The sequence below is a fragment of the Lipomyces tetrasporus genome, assembly GCF_029532465.1.
Source record: "Lipomyces tetrasporus strain NRRL Y-64009 chromosome Unknown POJ06scaffold_2, whole genome shotgun sequence".
In the NCBI taxonomy this organism is placed as follows: domain Eukaryota; kingdom Fungi; phylum Ascomycota; class Lipomycetes; order Lipomycetales; family Lipomycetaceae; genus Lipomyces; species Lipomyces tetrasporus.
The window spans coordinates 586,537-604,675 of NW_026611597.1; the positions used below are offsets into that span (position 1 = coordinate 586,537).

Sequence of the window (18,139 nt, forward strand, 5' to 3'; positions counted from 1 at the left end):
CACCTATGGTAATGGTCTCGAGCCCCGGTAGGCCGTCGCAAGAAGATGTTGGCGTCATCAAGAGATAGTACCACACTGCGTTCGTGATACGAGGAGTCGTACATTGATCTGGATTTGCAGGCACAAGTGTGCACTTGCAATTGGACACTGAGATGAAGACGATGGTGGTGAATGGCTCAATGTCGTAAAGTGCAGATACTAATGAACGCTGAAGTGAATGGCATGACTTGCTACAAATGCACACAGAAATCAATCGAACGAACCTGTACGGCACTTGATAGTGTTTTTAACATACAGGCTGCTCAGAATATGATTCCATGATTTTAGTCAACGGTCAACTTTTGAACCGCCTAGCGTGATCACTTTTATTGCTAAAATGAAGAACACCGTCCATATCGAAACACGTCTAAAAAATACACAGCTAGTACATGCACAAAACAATACTAGCATGTACGAAAAGCGATACCAACGGAAGGCATTCCTTTGCCAAGCAAGCTATACAAAGTACGGAAATATATACCAAAAACAACCAAATGTGAGACGAAGAAATTCAAACCAACCCGAGCCCGCTCACTCCGCATATACGACACGACAAGTCTATGAACACAGTCGACCACCGCTTAAGCAAAAACCAAACCAAGAATAACAGCGAAGACGGCAGTCGCACCCATCTTCTCGCTGCTGCGGACGAGATTTGCGATAGCGGCGCTGCTGGAAGTCGCAGACGACGTAGACCCAGTCGACGTGGCACCGTCAGAAGCAGAAGGCGAGCCAGAAGAGTCTGAAGGAGAACCCCCGGTTGTCGCAGAGCTATTGCTCTTGTCGGTCTGATCAATAGCGGAAGCATCGGAGATCTGGATAGTGTAATTCTCACTAACCGACTTGTCGGTGACTTCGTCACCGTTATAGGCGTAGATGGTGTAATTGGTTGATCTCACCGTAATGTCAATATACTTGCCGCGGTTGTAAGTCGAGTTGAGACCTTCCGCAATCAAGGTAGCGGCAGGACTGTCAGGAAGCGTAGTGTTACCGTTGATATAGGGATACGACGTTGCGCAGGTTGTAGGACGAGCAGTTGCAGAAACAGTGGAGAGGCCGCTCGTTGTAACACTAGCATACGCCGAGGACAAAGCAACGTAGTCATGACGCTCCTGAACAGAGCCATCAGACGAGGAAAGGTTGACAAGACCGTAGTTGGACGTCGATTCCTGGGTGTATTCATAGACGAGACCGCCAGAGAAAACGACGCTAAATTGGTCGGAAAAGATGGTGCCAACCTCCTGGAAGGTACGCGGCAGAACCTGGTTGCAGCCAAACTCGGACAAGAAGACAGGAATGGTGTAGTTCGTATAATCGTCAACAAGAACATTGTAAAGGGAGCTTTCGAAGGTTTGGTCACCGCACCACTGGTAGGAGTTGACACCGTAGAAGTCGACGGCCTCGTCGGCCGGACCGCACTCGAGATAGCCCGCAAGAGGAACACGGTATTCCAAGACATCGGCAGCAGAGTAGCCGACTGGGACCTGACGCTTGATGTTATTTGTGATATAGGTCTTCATGTCGCGAACGACAGCTTTCACGTAGTTGGGCGACGCTTCGGCAGAGGTGTTGTCGTTGACGACCTCGTTACCAGCGAAGAAAGCAAGCGTGTTGTTATAGCCTGCGAAGGCCTCAATCACCTGGAAGACATGGTCCAAGTAGGCTTCGGTGTAAGTTGTCCATGGTTCCCATCTGTTCAAGTTCTGACCATAGATAGGCGTGTTAACGTCAAGGAAGAGATAGATGCCAGCACTGGCCAAAAGGGTCATGCACTCGTCGTGATTGAGTGTAGGGTCAATCGAGTAGATTCTGACAGTCTTGATAGAGTTAGCGAACAAGTTCGAAACGCGATGATTGTCACCGTTAGCGAGCTCTCGGGGAATTGATGCGGCAGAACGAGTGGGGGACTGGGGGGACCCGGGCAGGAGTAACCCTATCCCATGGCGCGCGTCCCCCCAAAAATAGCCCGACTGTTCAGTTCGAGCCAGGGTCCGCGGGTGCCGGCACGCAAAACACAAACACTGCCTTCTGCGTCTTAAGGCAGCGCGCCTAATTTTGGGGTGAAGCAACGATCATCGCGTCACAAATCAAGGTTGGCTGAATAATGTAGATCAATTCTCCACCGGCGAATAAATAAAGAGAAGTACAATAGAACGCGTGATGTGTGCACGGCCGGCAAAATAGTGGATAGCATGGATCCGACGGGCCATTATGGTCCACATGGCAACAGTGGTCCGAGACTCGCACGAACGGTTCAGAAGCAATCAAATAAACAAACTTACATTAACACCCAGCTTCTGGAAAAGGTAGATATCACGAGCGCAGGTGTTTGCATCAGAGAGAGGATCGAAGCCAGATGCGAACTGGGACGAGCCGCCCGGTTGGTAATCGACACCCTTGATCCAGAACTATCATCACGCCAATATTAGTTCCGCAAAATATCGAAACATGATCGACCATTGAACTAGTAACTTACGGGCTCGCCAGTGACAGAGTCGACGAAGTATCTGCCGTCGATTTCAATGGCGTTTATGGCGGCGGAGCCAGACGCATAAAAGAGAGTGGCCGCGGTTGCCGCAAGGGCAGTAGCAGTTGAGAAGAATCGCATTGCTGTGGTACGTAGGCGCGAATGAGCGGCAGCAGTAGAGAAGGACAAGAAGAAGGGGAGGGGGAGGCACGCGAGAAATAAGTAAGAGAACAGGTTTGGGTGTGAAGGGAAGGAGAAGGAGAAGGGCACTGGCCAAAATTGGTGTTGAACACGACTGAGTGCGGAAGATTGGCCGTCGCGGGCCCAACTTTGCCCGTTTTGGTGCGTGGCCACGCCGAGTCACGCCGCGACAACTTTAATTTAAGGATTATTTTGTTTTCAGGGAACAAGTATTAAAAGCTCCGGGCGACAGCATGCCAGTAGAAAGCCGGCACGGGTCATAGAACCAGAACCCCGGTGCTGTTCTATTATTTGACTGCAAAAATGAACCGGGCGCGTTGGATGAACCGAGAACCGACGCAAGATTAACGCGTCGTATAGCGTTGCCCGTAATGTGGGTTTTGCCCAGTAGAGTTTGTTCGTGGTTCGCACGTTGTCGCCCCGTCGGTCGCAAGTTCCCAGGCACAGGAACAAGCAAATTCGCACGCCAATACTAAGCCGACAGTAGTAGCGAGGCCAAATCAGCGCAAAAACAGAAAATTTTCAAGCCGAACCTGCGGGAGGCTGTGCTCATGTTTATTGTCGATGCGGTATTTTTGTTCCATAGGTTGCATATCTAGTTTGTTGTGCTATTCTTGAACGACAGTACTGTACAGTAGCCAAGGAGAATATGGCACAAATCACATTCAGTGAGTAGCACGGATCACAGCTCCGCCACCGTGATTCCAAGTTTGTGAGTTGTGACCCGGCCCGTCGATGCAGGGGCCCACCCATTCTTTTAATATTACGACAGACCCGCGTCGCGCGACGCGTCTATTGCGCGCTGGCTCGCCCCGTTCGTTGCAGCTGGAATGTTACCAAACCTGCCCCTGCTTGACCTGTCAACACGTAACTGTGCCGCCTGCGACGATCTTTCGGAAGATATACATTGCGGACTCCTGTGGCGGTTTGTGTAAATGTGCTACAGATGGTCGCATTCGGCCAAGCTCAGAGATAGCCCCTTCCTTCGGCATCGACACAAGCCCGGCTGCCGGGAATCAAATTATTGCGCACGCGACACATTCAAAAAGTAAAAATAGAAAAGGGGTCCGTCGACTCCGCCCGGGTATCGCGTTTTGGTATTGGTTTTCGTAGTGCTATACTCGCTCGACGTCTGTGTCGTTGCCATTATTAATGAATATCGAGAGGGATTGCTCTGATATTCTTGGCCAAATGACTGCCATGTGGGAATCTATGCGATATAGCCTATAGAAAGATAAACTTGATTCTATCCAATGAGACTGGCATACGTTTCAAGGGGCCGCCGGAATTACGCAGTGCCGGAGAGAAATCCTAGCCGTCACCGTGCATGAGCCTCGTGAGGCGTCCGCAGCTTACTCGTTCTGAGCATGAGACTCTAGTTGTTTGAAGATCATAGTCGCTTCAATATTCAGCAGGCTACAGTAGATATATATATTGACGATAGACGCATGGACCTCCTTTACGGGTAGTTTGCAATAGAAGATTCCTCTGGAGTACTTATGTAATGGCCACCAACGCCAGATCCAGAAACGAGAGCATGATCTGCACCAACATGGCTGGCGGTCCTTCGACCGACAACAGACACACATAGTAAACAAATCAGGTCATGTGGGCATTGGGAACAAATGCATCGATACAGGACTACTGTCAAGTCGATCCATGGTTAAAATTTCCGCTCCTCCGCTTATCTCACAATGTTCAGTTCATATATTGAGCTGCGCAAAGGAGAAGCGTGACTACTTATACTCTTAATCTGTGATATAATTCGAATTATTGCTTCCAGTGGTGAAATACAAGGAGCATAGCGTCTTTCCTCTTGAAAACGCCATAAAAATCCATCGAAACAAGGCATTGGGTTAGGGCTCTGGTCAAGTGTAGACCAAATGGCAAGTCGATTGTTACGAATGGAATGTTCCTCACACCGTAATTCCTCGAATAGCGGTCATGAAAAGTTGCTACCATTATTACAAAGAAGTAATACCCGTCATGTAGACGAACCGTCTACACCCCTGAACCTTCGCCATTAGTCCTCAGTTTGCATATTTCTTCGTCCACTCTTTCGCCGTCTTCTCGTACTTTTTCCGATCGACCTTGTATATATCCGCAGCTTCGCCTTCGATAGCTTGGTCCTCGTCCGGCTCCTTCAGCAACCCGACCGCGATGTCGATCACTGTCACGAGCTTGCACGCCGGCTTCCATTGGTCCGTTTTTAGCAGCGGTATGCAGACCATGCCGTCCGGAAGCACGTTTGGATGGTATATCTTTGTGACGAACGACAGTGTTGGTGGGTGGAATGGGTATGTTGGCGGCAAAGTTAGCGCAAGCTTGAACGTGCCCCCCTAGATCGTTAGCAAATTGCCATAAAACTTCGTACAAAGACCGACAACCGTACTTGGTAAGGAGTTCCTTCGGGACCGGTGATACTGACCTCCCAATTTAGTATGTCAGAATCGGACTTGGGACCAGCTGTGTAGACGGGTGATGGTTGTGCGTTGATATCCGCTAGTTCCTTAACAACAGCAATGTTAGATTTCGCGACCAACTGATGTGAGGATGCGTACTCTTCCTATCCGCCGCACGGCTTGTGGTGTCGCCATCGTGATCTAAGAACCGTGTAATGTCAAAGGGGGACGTGATGGGACTAGTGCCGTGATATGTCGCCGATCAGCCAGGTTCCACGATCAGAGTCGATAAATCCGTCAATGTAGCCAAGATCTCATTGACTACTGATGAAACGGAAGATCCAATGCGACCGCAATTGGGCAAAGTCGAATTGACAAGTTCACAAGTTCGGGCGGAAAACGATCCCGTAAGGTTGTGAGTGACGCAAAGGCGCTGGCAAGTTACAGGGGTAGTCGCTGCGTTGGAGTAGGGTACGTAGAAGCCCCCAGCAGCAACATATCTCTATGGTATCCTTCCAACGACTTTTCCTCTATCCCCGGAAATTTCAACATCCATCATCCAGACATACTCTGTGTGTAATAGTACTTCAAGCGACAGATATTTGCCTTAGCGTAGTCCGAGCGGTGAGGTTAGGAGAGTCGCCGATATTACATCCAGAGCAATTTTTTAAAAGGTATTTACCACGTTTTATATTATATCCAGCATCCAGACATGGGCACAGCTCAATTATACTAATCCTAGGGTGGAGTACTACTCCACTATTTATAGATCTCGCTGCGGATATTCAGAGATCTGCTTACCATGTAAAGTATGCCAAACCGTAGTGGTTGCACGACTGCAAGTTCGAAAACGTTTACAGTCCAGTCAGCCAAACCAGAACTACCGTTATGACGCTATGCTACACTGTAGTTTTTTATCTTATTAGGCATTTCCTCCATTGTTATCGTACACCACTCGCCCGATACTTTTGGGAACCTACTTCATTCTCGTTGCACCATAGCCAAGAACCCCATCCCTGCCAACAGCGCATACTTTGCCCATAAATTCTCACTCAGCAGAATAGTCACGTAGCCAACCCACGGCACATACCCTTTCACGGCACCAATCACTTCTTTTTCCCGGTCAAGATAATACTGCTTGTATGCGTACAGATCAACGTCATCCATCGCGTTGTTATCGCCTTTTGTCAAGAGAAGCTGATTTTTAGACCTGAAAGCTTGCGTTAGTAAATGCATTGTTCCACTACAGAGATAAACGACATACGAGACGTGATTCCGCACGACCCGGTGCACGATCGGGATATCCCTCCCTTTCACATTGTACACGACAATGTCCCCGACTTTGACCCGCGCTTCCCGATTCCATAGAAACAAAATATCACCACGCTGAAACGCTGGCTCCATGGATCCGGACAAGACGACAACAATTGGCGAAGGCGAGTCGGTCACCACGCTTAATCCTTTCCAAAACATGAACGCGGTTGTTAGCACGAGGCAGAAGTTCAGGGCCTGCGTGAGGGATTGCCGGAGATGGGCGCCGGACAACTGGGGGAACATGACGTAGGCACGTGAAACTTGGAAAAGCGTGTATCAGTCTACTGGGCGAAATGCTATATGGGATAATTCGATCGACTTTGGAGCATTACGATCTAGACTGTTTTACTCGAGCTGCGCGCAGAGCTCGATTATTCAGGGGCAGCATAGTCGCGCATTGGATGTTACGGTTACTACCTTATATGCATCAACCAGGGGACACTACATTGCTGGCAGCAAAAATCTTGGGATTTAGGACAGAGAGATAGCTTAGAAAAAGATGGTTGAGACTGCAACATGTTCCTATTAACGGTGGCCGGCGATAGCATAATTGGTATACAGTAGAACCGCATTAAGCCGATTCGCTGTAAGCCGATACCCCCCGTTAAACTGATAGTATATTTCCGTACACATTCGCCTCATGGCTACCATTTCAATAAACCGATAACCTCGCTAAACCGATATGAAATGGCTGTAAATGTTACATCGGCTTAGCGGGGTTCTACTGTTGTCTGTGAGGCGCCCATCTACATATACTGATTAGGAATAGCTTGATGCGTATTTTACTAGCAAGCGGCATAACCGCTGGCCACCATCGTAACGGCCGAGGTTCAAGATGTCTGCGATTTGGCTCCGACCTGTCTCCGACCTGTCGCGGATCTAATCCCGCAGCAATTATGTCACCATTATGCCCATAAATATGCACATGAGGGGCGTTGACTGACCATACTTCGGTTAATGCTTATTAGAGCGAACGCCGCTAAATTGTGGTCATAGGTACTATATACAAGCGGCTGAGCAGTGCATCTCCGCCGACTGTCCTTTCAAGATTGATCGGTCTGCAGCTGACCACTACAGACCCATTCGACAATCTCGAGGCTGCGTAGAGTGATCTGCCATTCCAGGCCGGATAGTAGTTTCTCCGATAAGATTGTTAGGCGGCTCCACTATGCAGCATAGGGTACCGGCTCCTACCAACTATGCATTCGAGCATGAAATACAGTACAATCTTCTCTGCCGCTTGGCAATACACTTAATAGACCGCATATCGGTGAGTTGCAATTCCTAGACTATTTCAGTTCACGGAGTTTATCTTACATTCAAACTGCGGAAGCACATTGAGCTTGGCATGCTTTGTCCAACGGTGTAGTGTAAATTCGATTAAGCCATTTAAGCTTCATGAAAAATCTCCGAAGACCGGTTATGTAGGGTTTAATACATACCAGTGAGTTTACAGATCTTACCGATTTGCAAGTTCGTTTCCGACTCTTGCCATGCAAGAGTAGGACTCACCAATTCAGATTAGCAGCGGACATACTAATCGCCGCATAATTGGTGTACACACCAAAGCGGTTCTGGTAAATTACCGCGAGAAGGACCAGCCGCTGTAAGGAGTGGCACTAAGGTTAGACTGAGAGCGAACTAGCGCAACTTCGCAATGTCCCAAACTTGTCCATGCGTAATTTGATCATCAGCATATTCCACAAGGGAGGGAATCCTACTTCTGTCTCCTCAGACCATGGTTATAATAAATTAAATCCCACTTCCGAGAACCTTGATCTGGGCTATTGCTCAAGTGCCTAAAGTTTGGAGTCGGTAACGATGACCTCCATACCTAGCAATCTGAGCATGCTGAGCAACGACGGGTTGGATATCGCTAACATCCATTCTTACATACTTCCTTTATATAACTCGCATCCGTTCCGGGAATTTGAAAGCCAAAACGACAGATGGGGCGCGGTTATAGAGAAAGCGTGCCAAGGTCGCGCCAGCCCACAGCAGAGCCGGACGCTTTGGTGGCCGCCGGAGCAATGCGAGCGGGCATGGACGGCTGCGGCCACATCACCGCCGCATTTAAAACCACAGAACCAATTTGAAATAGCGCATGATGAGATCGTTCAATACAGACTTGCCAGCTCGGAAGTCGATGAAATTGAAATCGACGATGACGAGCTGGATGATTATGACGTGCTCGACACTCCAGTCGTGATAGAGCAACAGGAGAACAATATCGTCGCAAGCGGTGTGGATTCATGCGCGCCAGCACCGTACGAACCAACTATGGACAGCACATTCAATATCGGTCTTCTGCCTGTGAATCACCCGAATACTATGATTACAATCGCCGCGCCTGGTGAATTAGCCCTCGGTCTGTCAACCAGAAAAGCATCTTCCACATCCGTTCAAGCTCCGCTTTCCACCCCCAAATCGCCCCCTAGACCGATTCTGAGCCCGCCGTTTGACACAAATCCGTATATCTCGACAATCAAGGTCGCTGAATGGCAAGAGTTTCTCTCCCGTCCATCGACAGTGCAAATTTGGCGAAGAAAGGCAATGCTGGGTGACACCAACTGCGAATCGAATGACAGTTCCGAGACAGCGTCAGCAAGCATTACTGCGAAACGCCGAAAGAGGTACGAGTGGACGCATGTCTACGTTTGCGCGCATGCCGGTGCGCCACGAGATCGGCGAGACCCGAATAAGCGGAGACGGAAAACGAATAAGAAGAGTATCAAATGCGGGTGCAAGGCAAGGATAACCGCCGCAAAGATTATCGACAACGACAGCGTTGTTGTTCGATGGTCGTGGGAGCATAATGGTCATGAGTATGAGTATCCTGGTGTGCATACGGGTGACACGACAAAGAGCGGAAATGTGCAGGACGTCCGTAAGGAAGTCCAGTCGTTGGTGGAGAGTATAGGGAGCCTTTGGTATATGGACGCAATGGCTAATTGGAATGATCGTGAAAGACTAGTGCTATGGAGGAATACTTTGGCATCTACGTTGAGTAAAGGCGCCGAGATATTTGGAACCTAACGGGACCGGAGCATGTTCAATGATTGGAGTTTGGCTGCGGGATTTAACATTAATTATTGGATACACGTACGCGTATGATAACTACATTCATTGTTTCTGCATTGTGTACACTACTACATTATCGACTCAATCATATTATTCAGAGTGCGAACAGTCCACGGCGTCTACCGATTCATTAAGTCCTAATACAGTTACCCGAAATCAGCGACCATTACTATTATAAATTAAGATATTCTGCGTCGCCAACTCTACACCTAGACAGACTTACGCTGCCGTCGCCGGTTCCTCAGCAGATTCAGCTTTGCTCTCTTCTACGGCTGGCTCCGGGACTTTGTATCCGTCGGGTAGTTTAATGCTAAGCGACAAGTCCTGCTCTGCCAACGACTGGCCCTGTCCGCCATACACCTGTGGAATCCAAGCACCCGCGTATTCCGCGAGATAGCTTCCGTAGCTAAGCACAACGAATTTTTCAATCGTCTCGCGCGAAACAATGAGCTTCATGGCAGTGAACATCCATCCCATGATGAGCGGCACATTAACAAAATACTTCTTTCCCAGCAATTCAGGATAGTGTCGCTGGAACACCGTCACGGCTGCCTTTGACGCCTTCTTCGCGTTCGGATCCATTCGCAAAAAGCTTACGTTCGAGTAATCATGGACCTGGGAGACTTGGGTCCGCTTGCTCGAGAAATCAAGCAACTGCAGTCCCTTCTCCATTATGCCAACCCGCCATCGCAAAAACTGGTCTGTGTCCCCGAAAACGACTTCAGGCTTACCAGCAGCCTGGCCATACAAGTTCCACGTAATGACCTCGCCCTCGGGCTTCGTCTTGTCTTCTGTGATGTAGCCGAGCCCGTCGAATTTTGACGCGTGAGTCTCCTCAAATGCCGCCGAGAGCGGCTTGAATGTCTTACGCCATTCGAGAGTCTCGAGGAGTTGCTGGCGCGCCTCTGGCACAGCGTATTTATTTGCAACCAAAAACTTCAACACAAGAACATCGGTAGTTGTAGATTGTTCAGAGAGATCGTGGCCGTACAACTCGCTATACTCAGCTTCCTTGAGCAACGCTGGCAACGCGGATATGAGATCGTTAAACGACGTAAGCTGGGTCTCGGACAGGTGCGACAAGTGAGCTGGGGCCTCAGCGGATCCTGCCATCGTGAATTTTTGTCGCTTCTGTAAATCTTGTAATCCTGTGTTGATAGTTTGGCGGGACGATTGCCTTGAGCCTTGTGGTGCGATTGTTCTCGTTGATCGAATCAGATCTGATAAGATAACGGGTATTACCCGGGTCTCGGCCACGATCGCGAACACGCGAGGAACTTTATCGGCAGTCAATAATAGTCGGCAAGATGTGATAGATCAAGCTAAGTGGCATGGTGGATGGTTTCCTTTACCAAGGATCTTAGTCTAAAATTATTCCATGGATTACTGTAGTGAGAATGCTGGTTAAGTTTGGATCGGGACTGCTGTATGAGTGTCTGGCCGAATAGATTTTCCCTTTATCCCGAGGGCGTAAAAAAATTTAAAGAAAGATCTAATATTTATTTATGATTGGGAGACTGGATCTCTGGTCGTTTATTGCTAAGACAAATAGCGGCAACCTATAACCTCTTTGCCCTATTAGCAACATAATGGGAAGCACTATTCTGTCCTTGATGCCGTTACTTTGGCGAGCCGAGCCGACGATGCAGAAATCGTTATCATATAATTCTAAGCATCCATGACGGCGTCATGTCGCGACGACAAGAGAGACGTAAAATCAGAGTTTTGCAGCTTGGGTTTTTGTAGTTGACGAGAACGAGTAGAATTATACTTCGATTGGACGGTGCCACGGCGTTTATCCAACAGGCCACCACCAATTGCGATCCCGATGCAGGGTCCAGTAACTCGGTATCGTAACAACCGACCGCAAACATGGGTAGCGCTTGCCTCTATTTAGCAGGCGGCGTCTCCTCATACGTCCGCAGCGATTACATTTTAAAGATCAGAAGAATCTAGAGAATATGATTGGCTGGTCAGGTCATGTTAACTGGGTCGGGAGTCGTGAATCAACGCAGGTGCCAAGTTGTTCAACAAGCCCGCCATCTGCCGCCGTTTGTAGCAGCTCCACAGGGCTCACGCTTCACGGCCGTTTGGGCACTTCGAGACTGCGGACGCGAAACGTACATGATATCCGCAAAGAATCCGCTCAATGCAGTCTCAGCCGTCTTCGACTACCAATTTCCTGTCAATAAACCTAGATCCAAATTCGACTGTCAGCGTTAGCAAGCGACAGCATTAGATATGTCAAAGGAAACTTGTACAGACGATGCACACTTGAATTAGAGCTTAATTCGCATAAAGCCACGCGCTGCAGCTCCTCGGCAAGGTGCTGCACCATCTGGTTGCGTGCTATCTCATTGATTACTCTTGCCGCACGCAGTGCACTTGGAGCGAAAGCCCTTTCGGGCCGTTACTCGCAGACAACAAAATAGCGAATTGCCCCGCAAGCGCTACAGCTTTATTTGCTGGCGAACTGTGATGTATCTACAGTGCTGTTCGAAATTCTTGTGGTTCTTCAATATCTACATCAGCAGCGATGGCGCCTCCACTGATAACCCCAAAAAGTCCCCGCAGAAGGCTCTTCGATGACGAGATCATGGCTCAGATCGGCCTGCGCTCGGCCGAATTCTCTGTCAGGCAGAAAAGACGTCGCTTTAGTTCTTGTGCTCGGATTGCACTCCTTCTCCTCGTTGTCGCCCTTATTGCTCGCACGTCCACGTATTACATCCTAATGAACCGGGATACTCCCTCTACCAATGTCGAGGAACAGAACACTGAATCCCACCAATCTATACGACGGGACGCGGGTACCACTATTTCCGAATCATACTGCGTTCCCGAGAGTAACGTCGTTGCTAATCCCATGTTTGTCGATTTCGAGCATTGGGATATGTCTTCGTCCTCTGAAAGATACAACTCGACATATTGGATGCCTGACGACTCACCTGCTGGAGCCTATATGCATAGTATCCCTGAATCGAAGTACGAAGATGGTGATTATCCTTTTCTAGTTCAAAAGATTACGTTGGTACCTGCTGTCCAGTACAACGTTTCATTATCTACACAATTCAAGCCAATAAAGTTCGACAAGAAGGTGTGTGTCATTCAAGATGGGCATGGCAGTATTTGGCTAATGATGTCCAGCAATATTACGTTTCACTTATGGTCGCGGCAGACGATTCCTTCCACGCCCCAATATACGCAGGAAACTCATTCGCGTCGGGCATCATGCCATTTACGAACGGCACATTCTTTGGAACGTTTGCGGCCACGGCGCGCACAGCCTACCTCAAGATGACGGTAAACTTACTCTCGATTGAATGTGTGACTTGGACTAATAACTCTTCAGTCTGCCTCGCCCGATTATGATTTGTACTTCCACAAGTTGACGATATATCCCAGCCATGACACAACGTGCGGCCACCAAGACCCAGTGAGCCCTCTTGAACTGATAGGTCTAAATTGATGAACTCGGTTTTGGCGTTATTTACAAGGATGGGAGGTTGTGCGTGGGTCTATTCTGTGTTTCATGTATATATTCAGAATGTCAATGCAAAGTTCCAAACGATGTATATCCCACGCGTAGTATGCAATACGTTCATACAACAACTTGCATGTTCCATCCTCTGATGTTCTCCACACCTTTGTGCACCGCCACCGTAGCTCCATTCGGCACGATAATAATCCGCCCGTCAACACACCACCTTCTCATCCTCTCCTCTTCTTCATGTACGGCGACATGCACTTCTTCAACTTCCTCGTACAAGACCTCCTTCTCGTGTACGTGCTTGCCATTTTGATAAGCAAGCATGAGCAACCTCATAATCTCCTCTCCACTCAAAAAGGGCAAATGCACCATCTCCAATTTACCCGACAACGGCTCGGCGGTCGGTGCAATCTTAAAGCCCGGTTCCAAGCTCGAAAGTGAAGTCATCAGCAGATACGAATGCGGACCCTCGACGACTTCCTCCCTACCGGACACAGCAGATGTGTACCGCACTGGTCCATGCCAGGCCACGTTCCGTGCGAGGTTTTCTGCCGCGGCTTTCTTGAAACGATCGTTGCCCAGTTTACGGTATTCAGGGGAATCGCTGTCGCCTACTAGAGCGGCGTGGATACCCCATGATGCGACAACCAATGCGAAAATCTTACGGGGACCGGACAATAAGTCTGGCGTTTCTAGAGCGACGGTCTTCCCATTTGGATCGTGGATTGTTGGTGGGATAACTTCGTTACTGTCTTCTGGGAACGTGACGTAAAACGGATTTAGTGGATGTGGTGTTCCGTGAACTAGGGCGAATACGGCAGCCGTGATGGTGCCCAGAGAAAGAGATGTCATTAGCGCATTTCCTGATCCAGCTGGAATCAGTGCGAGTGTGATCGTTTCCGTCGACGATATTGGTGTAAGTGAGTTGACGAGTTCATGGATCGAGGTGTCACCCGACACAAGGATGACCGTATGAGGTAGCGCTGATTCCGTTACTGACAACGATGCGGCGAATTCTGAGATGGTTGACGGTGAAGATGTCAGAATGTATTCATGTGCAATGTTTAATGCCTCGAGCAATGGTTGTAACATTTTGGCGTACACTTCCTGGCCACGGTGTGCCCCAGCAGTCGATGAATTGACCACTGTTATCCTCGATCGACTTGGGTCCAGGTGAGTAGGAAGACCCGGTAACAGATACTTCTGAATATCTTCTCCGGTTAGAGGCCCTTCAATTGGTGTGACAACAAGTGACGGAACATGTAGGGTCTCTGAAGAGTACGATAGCAGAGCGGATGGAGTCACTGCCAACACCGATTCCAGTGGCACCGACACATTGTCGCCGAATTTTAAATAGCCGTCGTTCTCAACCGTCGTATCTCCCATGGTCGCTAGACAATTGATACAATGGAAACTCGAATAAGTGTTATAACAGTCAAACTTTGATTGTCATGAAGGTGAGATTGGCAAGTGCGTGGGTCCGCAACTGTTACATTCGATGACATCTCTCGGACTTAAGCGGCATGTCAGCCGTTCAGTCACTCGATCTATTCCTAACTACTTCTTTTCGTCTTCACATATCCTTATATACTGGTGTTCTTTGATATACTACATAAAAGACATATTTAATGCAATTCAATTACATCGTCCCGGTGTGGGCGAACACAGCGCGCAACTCGGGGTTGAAGGTATCGATTCCTCGCTGCTACCACACCCCTTATGTGATTACAGCCTGACGGACCTGACGTGCCCCTTCGGACCTGATAACCTAACCCAGATGCTTATTTGTATGCCCTGACAAGCCCTGACAAGCAAACCTTGTTTACCAGCCTCCCTCGAGCGCACATTTTGTTTTCTTCTCCTTCTGCTTCTCCATACCCCCCAGCGAGGATCACTCACCAGCAGGCGATCTTCACATTTTATAATACTGTGGAACATACAATACGGAAACGACATATAGTAGCAATGTTTTAAATCAGTGGTTTCAGAGCGGCAATAGACACGATGTGGAGGCAATTACTGTCTCCGCGATATTGAAGATATCGAACGGAAGACAAAAGACTATTATACGTGGGAAGCAGGATTAGTGTATCTAAAGAAGAAGGTTTTTAACTCTGAGCGGTGATTTCTCAGCCAATGCATCCCATCATAACGGAACTTACGCCAGTAGAAGAGAAAATGTTGCGTGATAGAGGTGTTGGTGAGTCATTTGGCATTGTCGACTGTTCGGACGATTTCGAAATGGACAGACGCGAACGCCGCTATTCAGACATGTCGATTGCTTCTGACAGCGGCGGGGGTGGGTTCGGTAGTGTTGAGTCAATGGACATGCTTATGGCTCAAGTTGATGAGAACGGGGTTGAGTACGGGTATGAAGAAAACGACGATTACGATGATCTTGGCATCGGTGAAGGGGTGATCCTCTTGGACGATAATGCGGAAATATGGCGCGCAGATCGGTTTAGTGAGTCGTCTAGGGGCCTCGCTCCGGCTCCCGTGAACTCCGTGGTTGCGATATCTCCGGGGACAGTTGGATCCATGCAGTTAGACGCTGACAGTCGATCCGCATCCTCGAAGTTGATACAGCAGCAGCACGCAGACCCGATGATGATCCAGCACCTGCCGCATTGCCAGTATCAGCAGCATCCGCAGCTGCCGCTTCAATACACGAAGCAATTCCCTCCGCAATTGTCGCCGCAGCCTGAGTGCCCTTTTTCCATGCAAGCGCAATTGGCAGTCTTGGACTCTCCTCGTAAGCGAAAGCGCAGGAAGAGCAGTTTTCAGAGAGAGGGAATTCAGAAGATCCGTGTGGATTATAACCGTTCGGATAGATCGTATGTCGAGGCAAGTGGGCGTGATTAGAATGTTGTAGAGTTGTTCAGGGTTTAGAAGTTATCGGAGAGTAGAGTGTATTAATCATATTGAAGATTGCCTAATATATATCATATTATATAGCTCGAAGGATATTATCAGTTTGGCAACTATCAATCAGTCTGTTAAGTCTATTAAACAAGTCTAAATTACAATCTATTACCACAAAAATGCTCTATCGTTCTCTATCCATGCTTTCCGTATCGTAACATCTAGAAATAAATATTATCTGTCTGCTGAGCAGTATTCTCCTCTTCTTCCTCTCCCTTTTTCTGCAAGTTATGCTGCTGTGCCCACTGCTGTTCCCTTGTCATCGGATCACCAAGCGCCCGCCTCAACAACGTACACACGGCCGCAAACAAAATACTATTTCCGACCATTGCAAGCATCACCATGTTACTATTTCTATACCCGTGCTTCACATCCGCAGCCCACCCGCTATAAAGTGCGTACGTCGTCGTGATGGATCCTAAGTTGCCGAGACCGGACACTACGGCCGTGGCGACAGCGGTACCGACTTCGCCATGCCGAGGCTGGAAAATTTCGGCAGTCCAGGTCATGCAGATGGGCACTGTTGGTCCAAGGCCGAGACCGGTGATCAGCAGGCCAGCGTATCGCGACCAGTGCGTGGGCGCGTAGGTAGTGACGATGAGACCGGCAATGATAATGAGCGACGGACCTGAGAAGAAGATCGCGCGGTGGTTGTGGAATCGGTCAGAGAGAGGCGTGACTATTAGGATACCGATCAAATCACAAATCCAGATAGGCGCGGTCAAGAGTGACAAGTCGACTGAACTCCACTTGGGGTTGATGGACTTGATGATCACTGTCGCAAAGTTCTGGAGACCGATACCCGTGCCGACGACGCCAAAGTACATCAGCACAAGAGGATAGAGCCTCACATCGAGAAGAACCTTGACGAGATCCTTAAGTGTCCATGCGTGCGCTACGTAAGTGGCCTTCATATCTACAAAATGGAGTTTGGAATCCTGCTCGTCTAAGACAGGTCGCTGTTCTGGAATCAATCTGCGCCATCCAACGCGGGCGTCGGGCTTGAGTTTTGGACGGTCAGGAAGCCACCATAAGAGCGATATACCGACAACGATAGTGACGAGGCCGTAGATGAGGAACATCCATGCAAAGCCAGTAAGATCTCTGACCATATTCATATACTGGAAACCAGCAGACACAAGACCGACAACCGCAGCTGAGATCTGGGCAGCTGTGAAGTAGAAACCAATACGCTGTGCGCATCGATGCGGAGGATACCAGAGAGTGAGGTAGTAAGCCATCCCTGGCCAAAGACCAGCTGTCATTGTTCCCAGGAGAAGGCGCAGGAAACTGACAACGATAAGCGTTCTGGCGAACCCAGGCAATAGTATAGCAGGTCACATACATGAAACTCCAAGCAGCCTTCATGGCCGCCATGCAGGCACCGACGATTCCAATAGTAGTGACCACACGAGATATCCAAGCGTGAGGGGCGATTCGAGTCATGATCAAGTTAAACGGCACATCGAATACAACGTAACCGACATAGTACAGCGCGAGACCAAGAGAAGTGTCGTGAGACGTGAGACCTAGATACTCGACCAAAGTGTCATGGTCGGCAGCGTTCATAGTCAGCGCCAGACCAACGTTGGATCTAATGGCCGAGGTCAAGAAGTACAAGCACCAGAGCGCTGTCAACGTCAGGCATTTTCGCGGAAATACATGCAAATCGTTGCTTACCCGGAATGATACGAATATCGAGCTTTCTATGAGCAAATGAGTGAGAATCTTTCACTACCCACCCATTAATCATACGTACCTGTAGATCTTCGAGAGTCGCGCTGGATCTGGTGGGGGTATGTCATCCAAGCCCAGGTCTTCGTGGCCGGCGAACGCAATATTCTCTGGCTCCCCTCGGATATGAGTGGGGTGGAGGTTCTTTTCTCTATCGCTGTCGATGAGTTCCATGTTGAAATCGTGCGGTGACGGAGTCTGACAAATGCGATGAAGTTGTGAGAATAGTCGGATACGGCTATGCCACTATATACTCCCCAGCGAGCTCGGGAGACCACGAAGTCGTAAAATGACTCTCGTAACTGACGTAGGACTAATCAGATTGTCGGAGCCAGAGAGAGAGGAGACGCAAGGTGGAATAAGTGAGGTTCTGCTTTGAAAGTCTCGAGGCTCGGTGGGCAATAAAATGCACTGGTCTAAGGTAATTGAGTTTTTCCCAAGAACGGGCTTAACCTTAAAATTAATGCCCACTATGGCCAGTTGAACTTAGTT

The 18,139-nt window shown here is 48.9% G+C and overlaps 9 protein-coding genes across 9 annotated transcripts; 3 read left to right on the forward strand and 6 right to left on the reverse strand.

Moving 5' to 3' along the window:
• Positions 1 to 620: 620 nt before the first annotated feature.
• Positions 621 to 2,647, reverse strand: POJ06DRAFT_265472 (Glucanosyltransferase-domain-containing protein; the record flags this gene model as incomplete). The annotated part of the gene is made up of 3 exons (XM_056189077.1): positions 621 to 1,856; positions 2,322 to 2,447; positions 2,516 to 2,647. 3 exons carry the CDS (start codon positions 2,645 to 2,647, stop codon positions 621 to 623), a joined length of 1,494 nt encoding a protein of 497 aa, XP_056046058.1.
• Positions 2,648 to 4,387: 1,740 nt separating this feature from the next.
• POJ06DRAFT_287761 (ubiquitin-conjugating enzyme/RWD-like protein) lies at positions 4,388 to 5,304 on the reverse strand (the record flags this gene model as incomplete). The annotated part of the gene is given in 3 exon segments (XM_056190276.1): positions 4,388 to 5,046; positions 5,100 to 5,249; positions 5,269 to 5,304. 3 exon segments carry the CDS (start codon positions 5,302 to 5,304, stop codon positions 4,738 to 4,740), a joined length of 495 nt encoding a protein of 164 aa, XP_056046059.1. The 3' UTR covers positions 4,388 to 4,737.
• Positions 5,305 to 5,827: 523 nt separating this feature from the next.
• On the reverse strand, positions 5,828 to 6,819 carry POJ06DRAFT_245121 (uncharacterized protein). Its single transcript, XM_056186604.1, has 2 exons — positions 6,374 to 6,819; positions 5,828 to 6,319 (listed from the first exon to the last, which is right to left on the reverse strand). Exons 1-2 carry the CDS (start codon positions 6,664 to 6,666, stop codon positions 6,091 to 6,093), a joined length of 522 nt encoding a protein of 173 aa, XP_056046060.1. The 5' UTR covers positions 6,667 to 6,819; the 3' UTR covers positions 5,828 to 6,090.
• Positions 6,820 to 8,244: 1,425 nt separating this feature from the next.
• POJ06DRAFT_235575 (uncharacterized protein) lies at positions 8,245 to 9,459 on the forward strand (the record flags this gene model as incomplete). Its single annotated transcript, XM_056185839.1, has 1 exon — positions 8,245 to 9,459. The coding sequence occupies one exon, from the start codon at positions 8,245 to 8,247 to the stop codon at positions 9,457 to 9,459; it is 1,215 nt and encodes a 404-aa protein (XP_056046061.1).
• Positions 9,460 to 9,546: 87 nt separating this feature from the next.
• On the reverse strand, positions 9,547 to 10,762 carry POJ06DRAFT_52388 (CRAL-TRIO domain-containing protein). Its single transcript, XM_056191164.1, has 2 exons — positions 9,728 to 10,762; positions 9,547 to 9,641 (listed from the first exon to the last, which is right to left on the reverse strand). Exons 1-2 carry the CDS (start codon positions 10,615 to 10,617, stop codon positions 9,635 to 9,637), a joined length of 897 nt encoding a protein of 298 aa, XP_056046062.1. The 5' UTR covers positions 10,618 to 10,762; the 3' UTR covers positions 9,547 to 9,634.
• A 1,122-nt stretch (positions 10,763 to 11,884) lies between these two features.
• On the forward strand, positions 11,885 to 13,036 carry POJ06DRAFT_52409 (uncharacterized protein). Its single transcript, XM_056191165.1, has 3 exons — positions 11,885 to 12,598; positions 12,649 to 12,804; positions 12,854 to 13,036. Exons 1-3 carry the CDS (start codon positions 12,041 to 12,043, stop codon positions 12,968 to 12,970), a joined length of 831 nt encoding a protein of 276 aa, XP_056046063.1. The 5' UTR covers positions 11,885 to 12,040; the 3' UTR covers positions 12,971 to 13,036.
• Positions 13,022 to 14,679, reverse strand: POJ06DRAFT_245127 (ATP-NAD kinase-like domain-containing protein). Its single transcript, XM_056186605.1, has one exon. The coding sequence runs from the start codon at positions 14,375 to 14,377 to the stop codon at positions 13,103 to 13,105; it is 1,275 nt and encodes a 424-aa protein (XP_056046064.1). The 5' UTR covers positions 14,378 to 14,679; the 3' UTR covers positions 13,022 to 13,102.
• Positions 14,680 to 14,752: 73 nt separating this feature from the next.
• Positions 14,753 to 16,031, forward strand: POJ06DRAFT_245128 (uncharacterized protein). Its single transcript, XM_056186606.1, has one exon. It carries the CDS (start codon positions 15,128 to 15,130, stop codon positions 15,851 to 15,853), a length of 726 nt encoding a protein of 241 aa, XP_056046065.1. The 5' UTR covers positions 14,753 to 15,127; the 3' UTR covers positions 15,854 to 16,031.
• Positions 15,964 to 18,096, reverse strand: POJ06DRAFT_52452 (major facilitator superfamily domain-containing protein). Its single transcript, XM_056191167.1, has 3 exons — positions 17,673 to 18,096; positions 17,259 to 17,619; positions 15,964 to 17,203 (listed from the first exon to the last, which is right to left on the reverse strand). The coding sequence occupies exons 1-3, from the start codon at positions 17,716 to 17,718 to the stop codon at positions 16,075 to 16,077; spliced, it is 1,536 nt and encodes a 511-aa protein (XP_056046066.1). The 5' UTR covers positions 17,719 to 18,096; the 3' UTR covers positions 15,964 to 16,074.
• Between the last annotated feature and the right edge of the window lie 43 nt (positions 18,097 to 18,139).

Bases quoted from the DNA above. Each gene is read 5' to 3' on its own strand.
- POJ06DRAFT_245121 (XM_056186604.1), bottom strand. From the start codon at position 6,666: ATGTTCCCCCAGTTGTCCGGCGCCCATCTCCGGCAATCCCTCACGCAG. The intron at 6,320-6,373 runs GTATGTCGTTTA...GCAAGCTTTCAG, and splicing joins GTCGTGCGGAATCACGTCTC to GTCTAAAAATCAGCTTCTCT.
- POJ06DRAFT_52388 (XM_056191164.1), bottom strand. From the start codon at position 10,617: ATGGCAGGATCCGCTGAGGCCCCAGCTCACTTGTCGCACCTGTCCGAG.
- POJ06DRAFT_52409 (XM_056191165.1), top strand. From the start codon at position 12,041: ATGGCGCCTCCACTGATAACCCCAAAAAGTCCCCGCAGAAGGCTCTTC. The intron at 12,599-12,648 runs GTGTGTGTCATT...AATGATGTCCAG, and splicing joins CAATAAAGTTCGACAAGAAG to CAATATTACGTTTCACTTAT. The intron at 12,805-12,853 runs GTAAACTTACTC...ATAACTCTTCAG, and splicing joins CAGCCTACCTCAAGATGACG to TCTGCCTCGCCCGATTATGA.
- POJ06DRAFT_245127 (XM_056186605.1), bottom strand. From the start codon at position 14,377: ATGGGAGATACGACGGTTGAGAACGACGGCTATTTAAAATTCGGCGAC.
- POJ06DRAFT_245128 (XM_056186606.1), top strand. From the start codon at position 15,128: ATGCATCCCATCATAACGGAACTTACGCCAGTAGAAGAGAAAATGTTG.
- POJ06DRAFT_52452 (XM_056191167.1), bottom strand. From the start codon at position 17,718: ATGACATACCCCCACCAGATCCAGCGCGACTCTCGAAGATCTACAG. The intron at 17,620-17,672 runs GTACGTATGATT...ATTTGCTCATAG, and splicing joins CGACTCTCGAAGATCTACAG to AAAGCTCGATATTCGTATCA. The intron at 17,204-17,258 runs GTATGTGACCTG...TATCGTTGTCAG, and splicing joins AAGGCTGCTTGGAGTTTCAT to TTTCCTGCGCCTTCTCCTGG.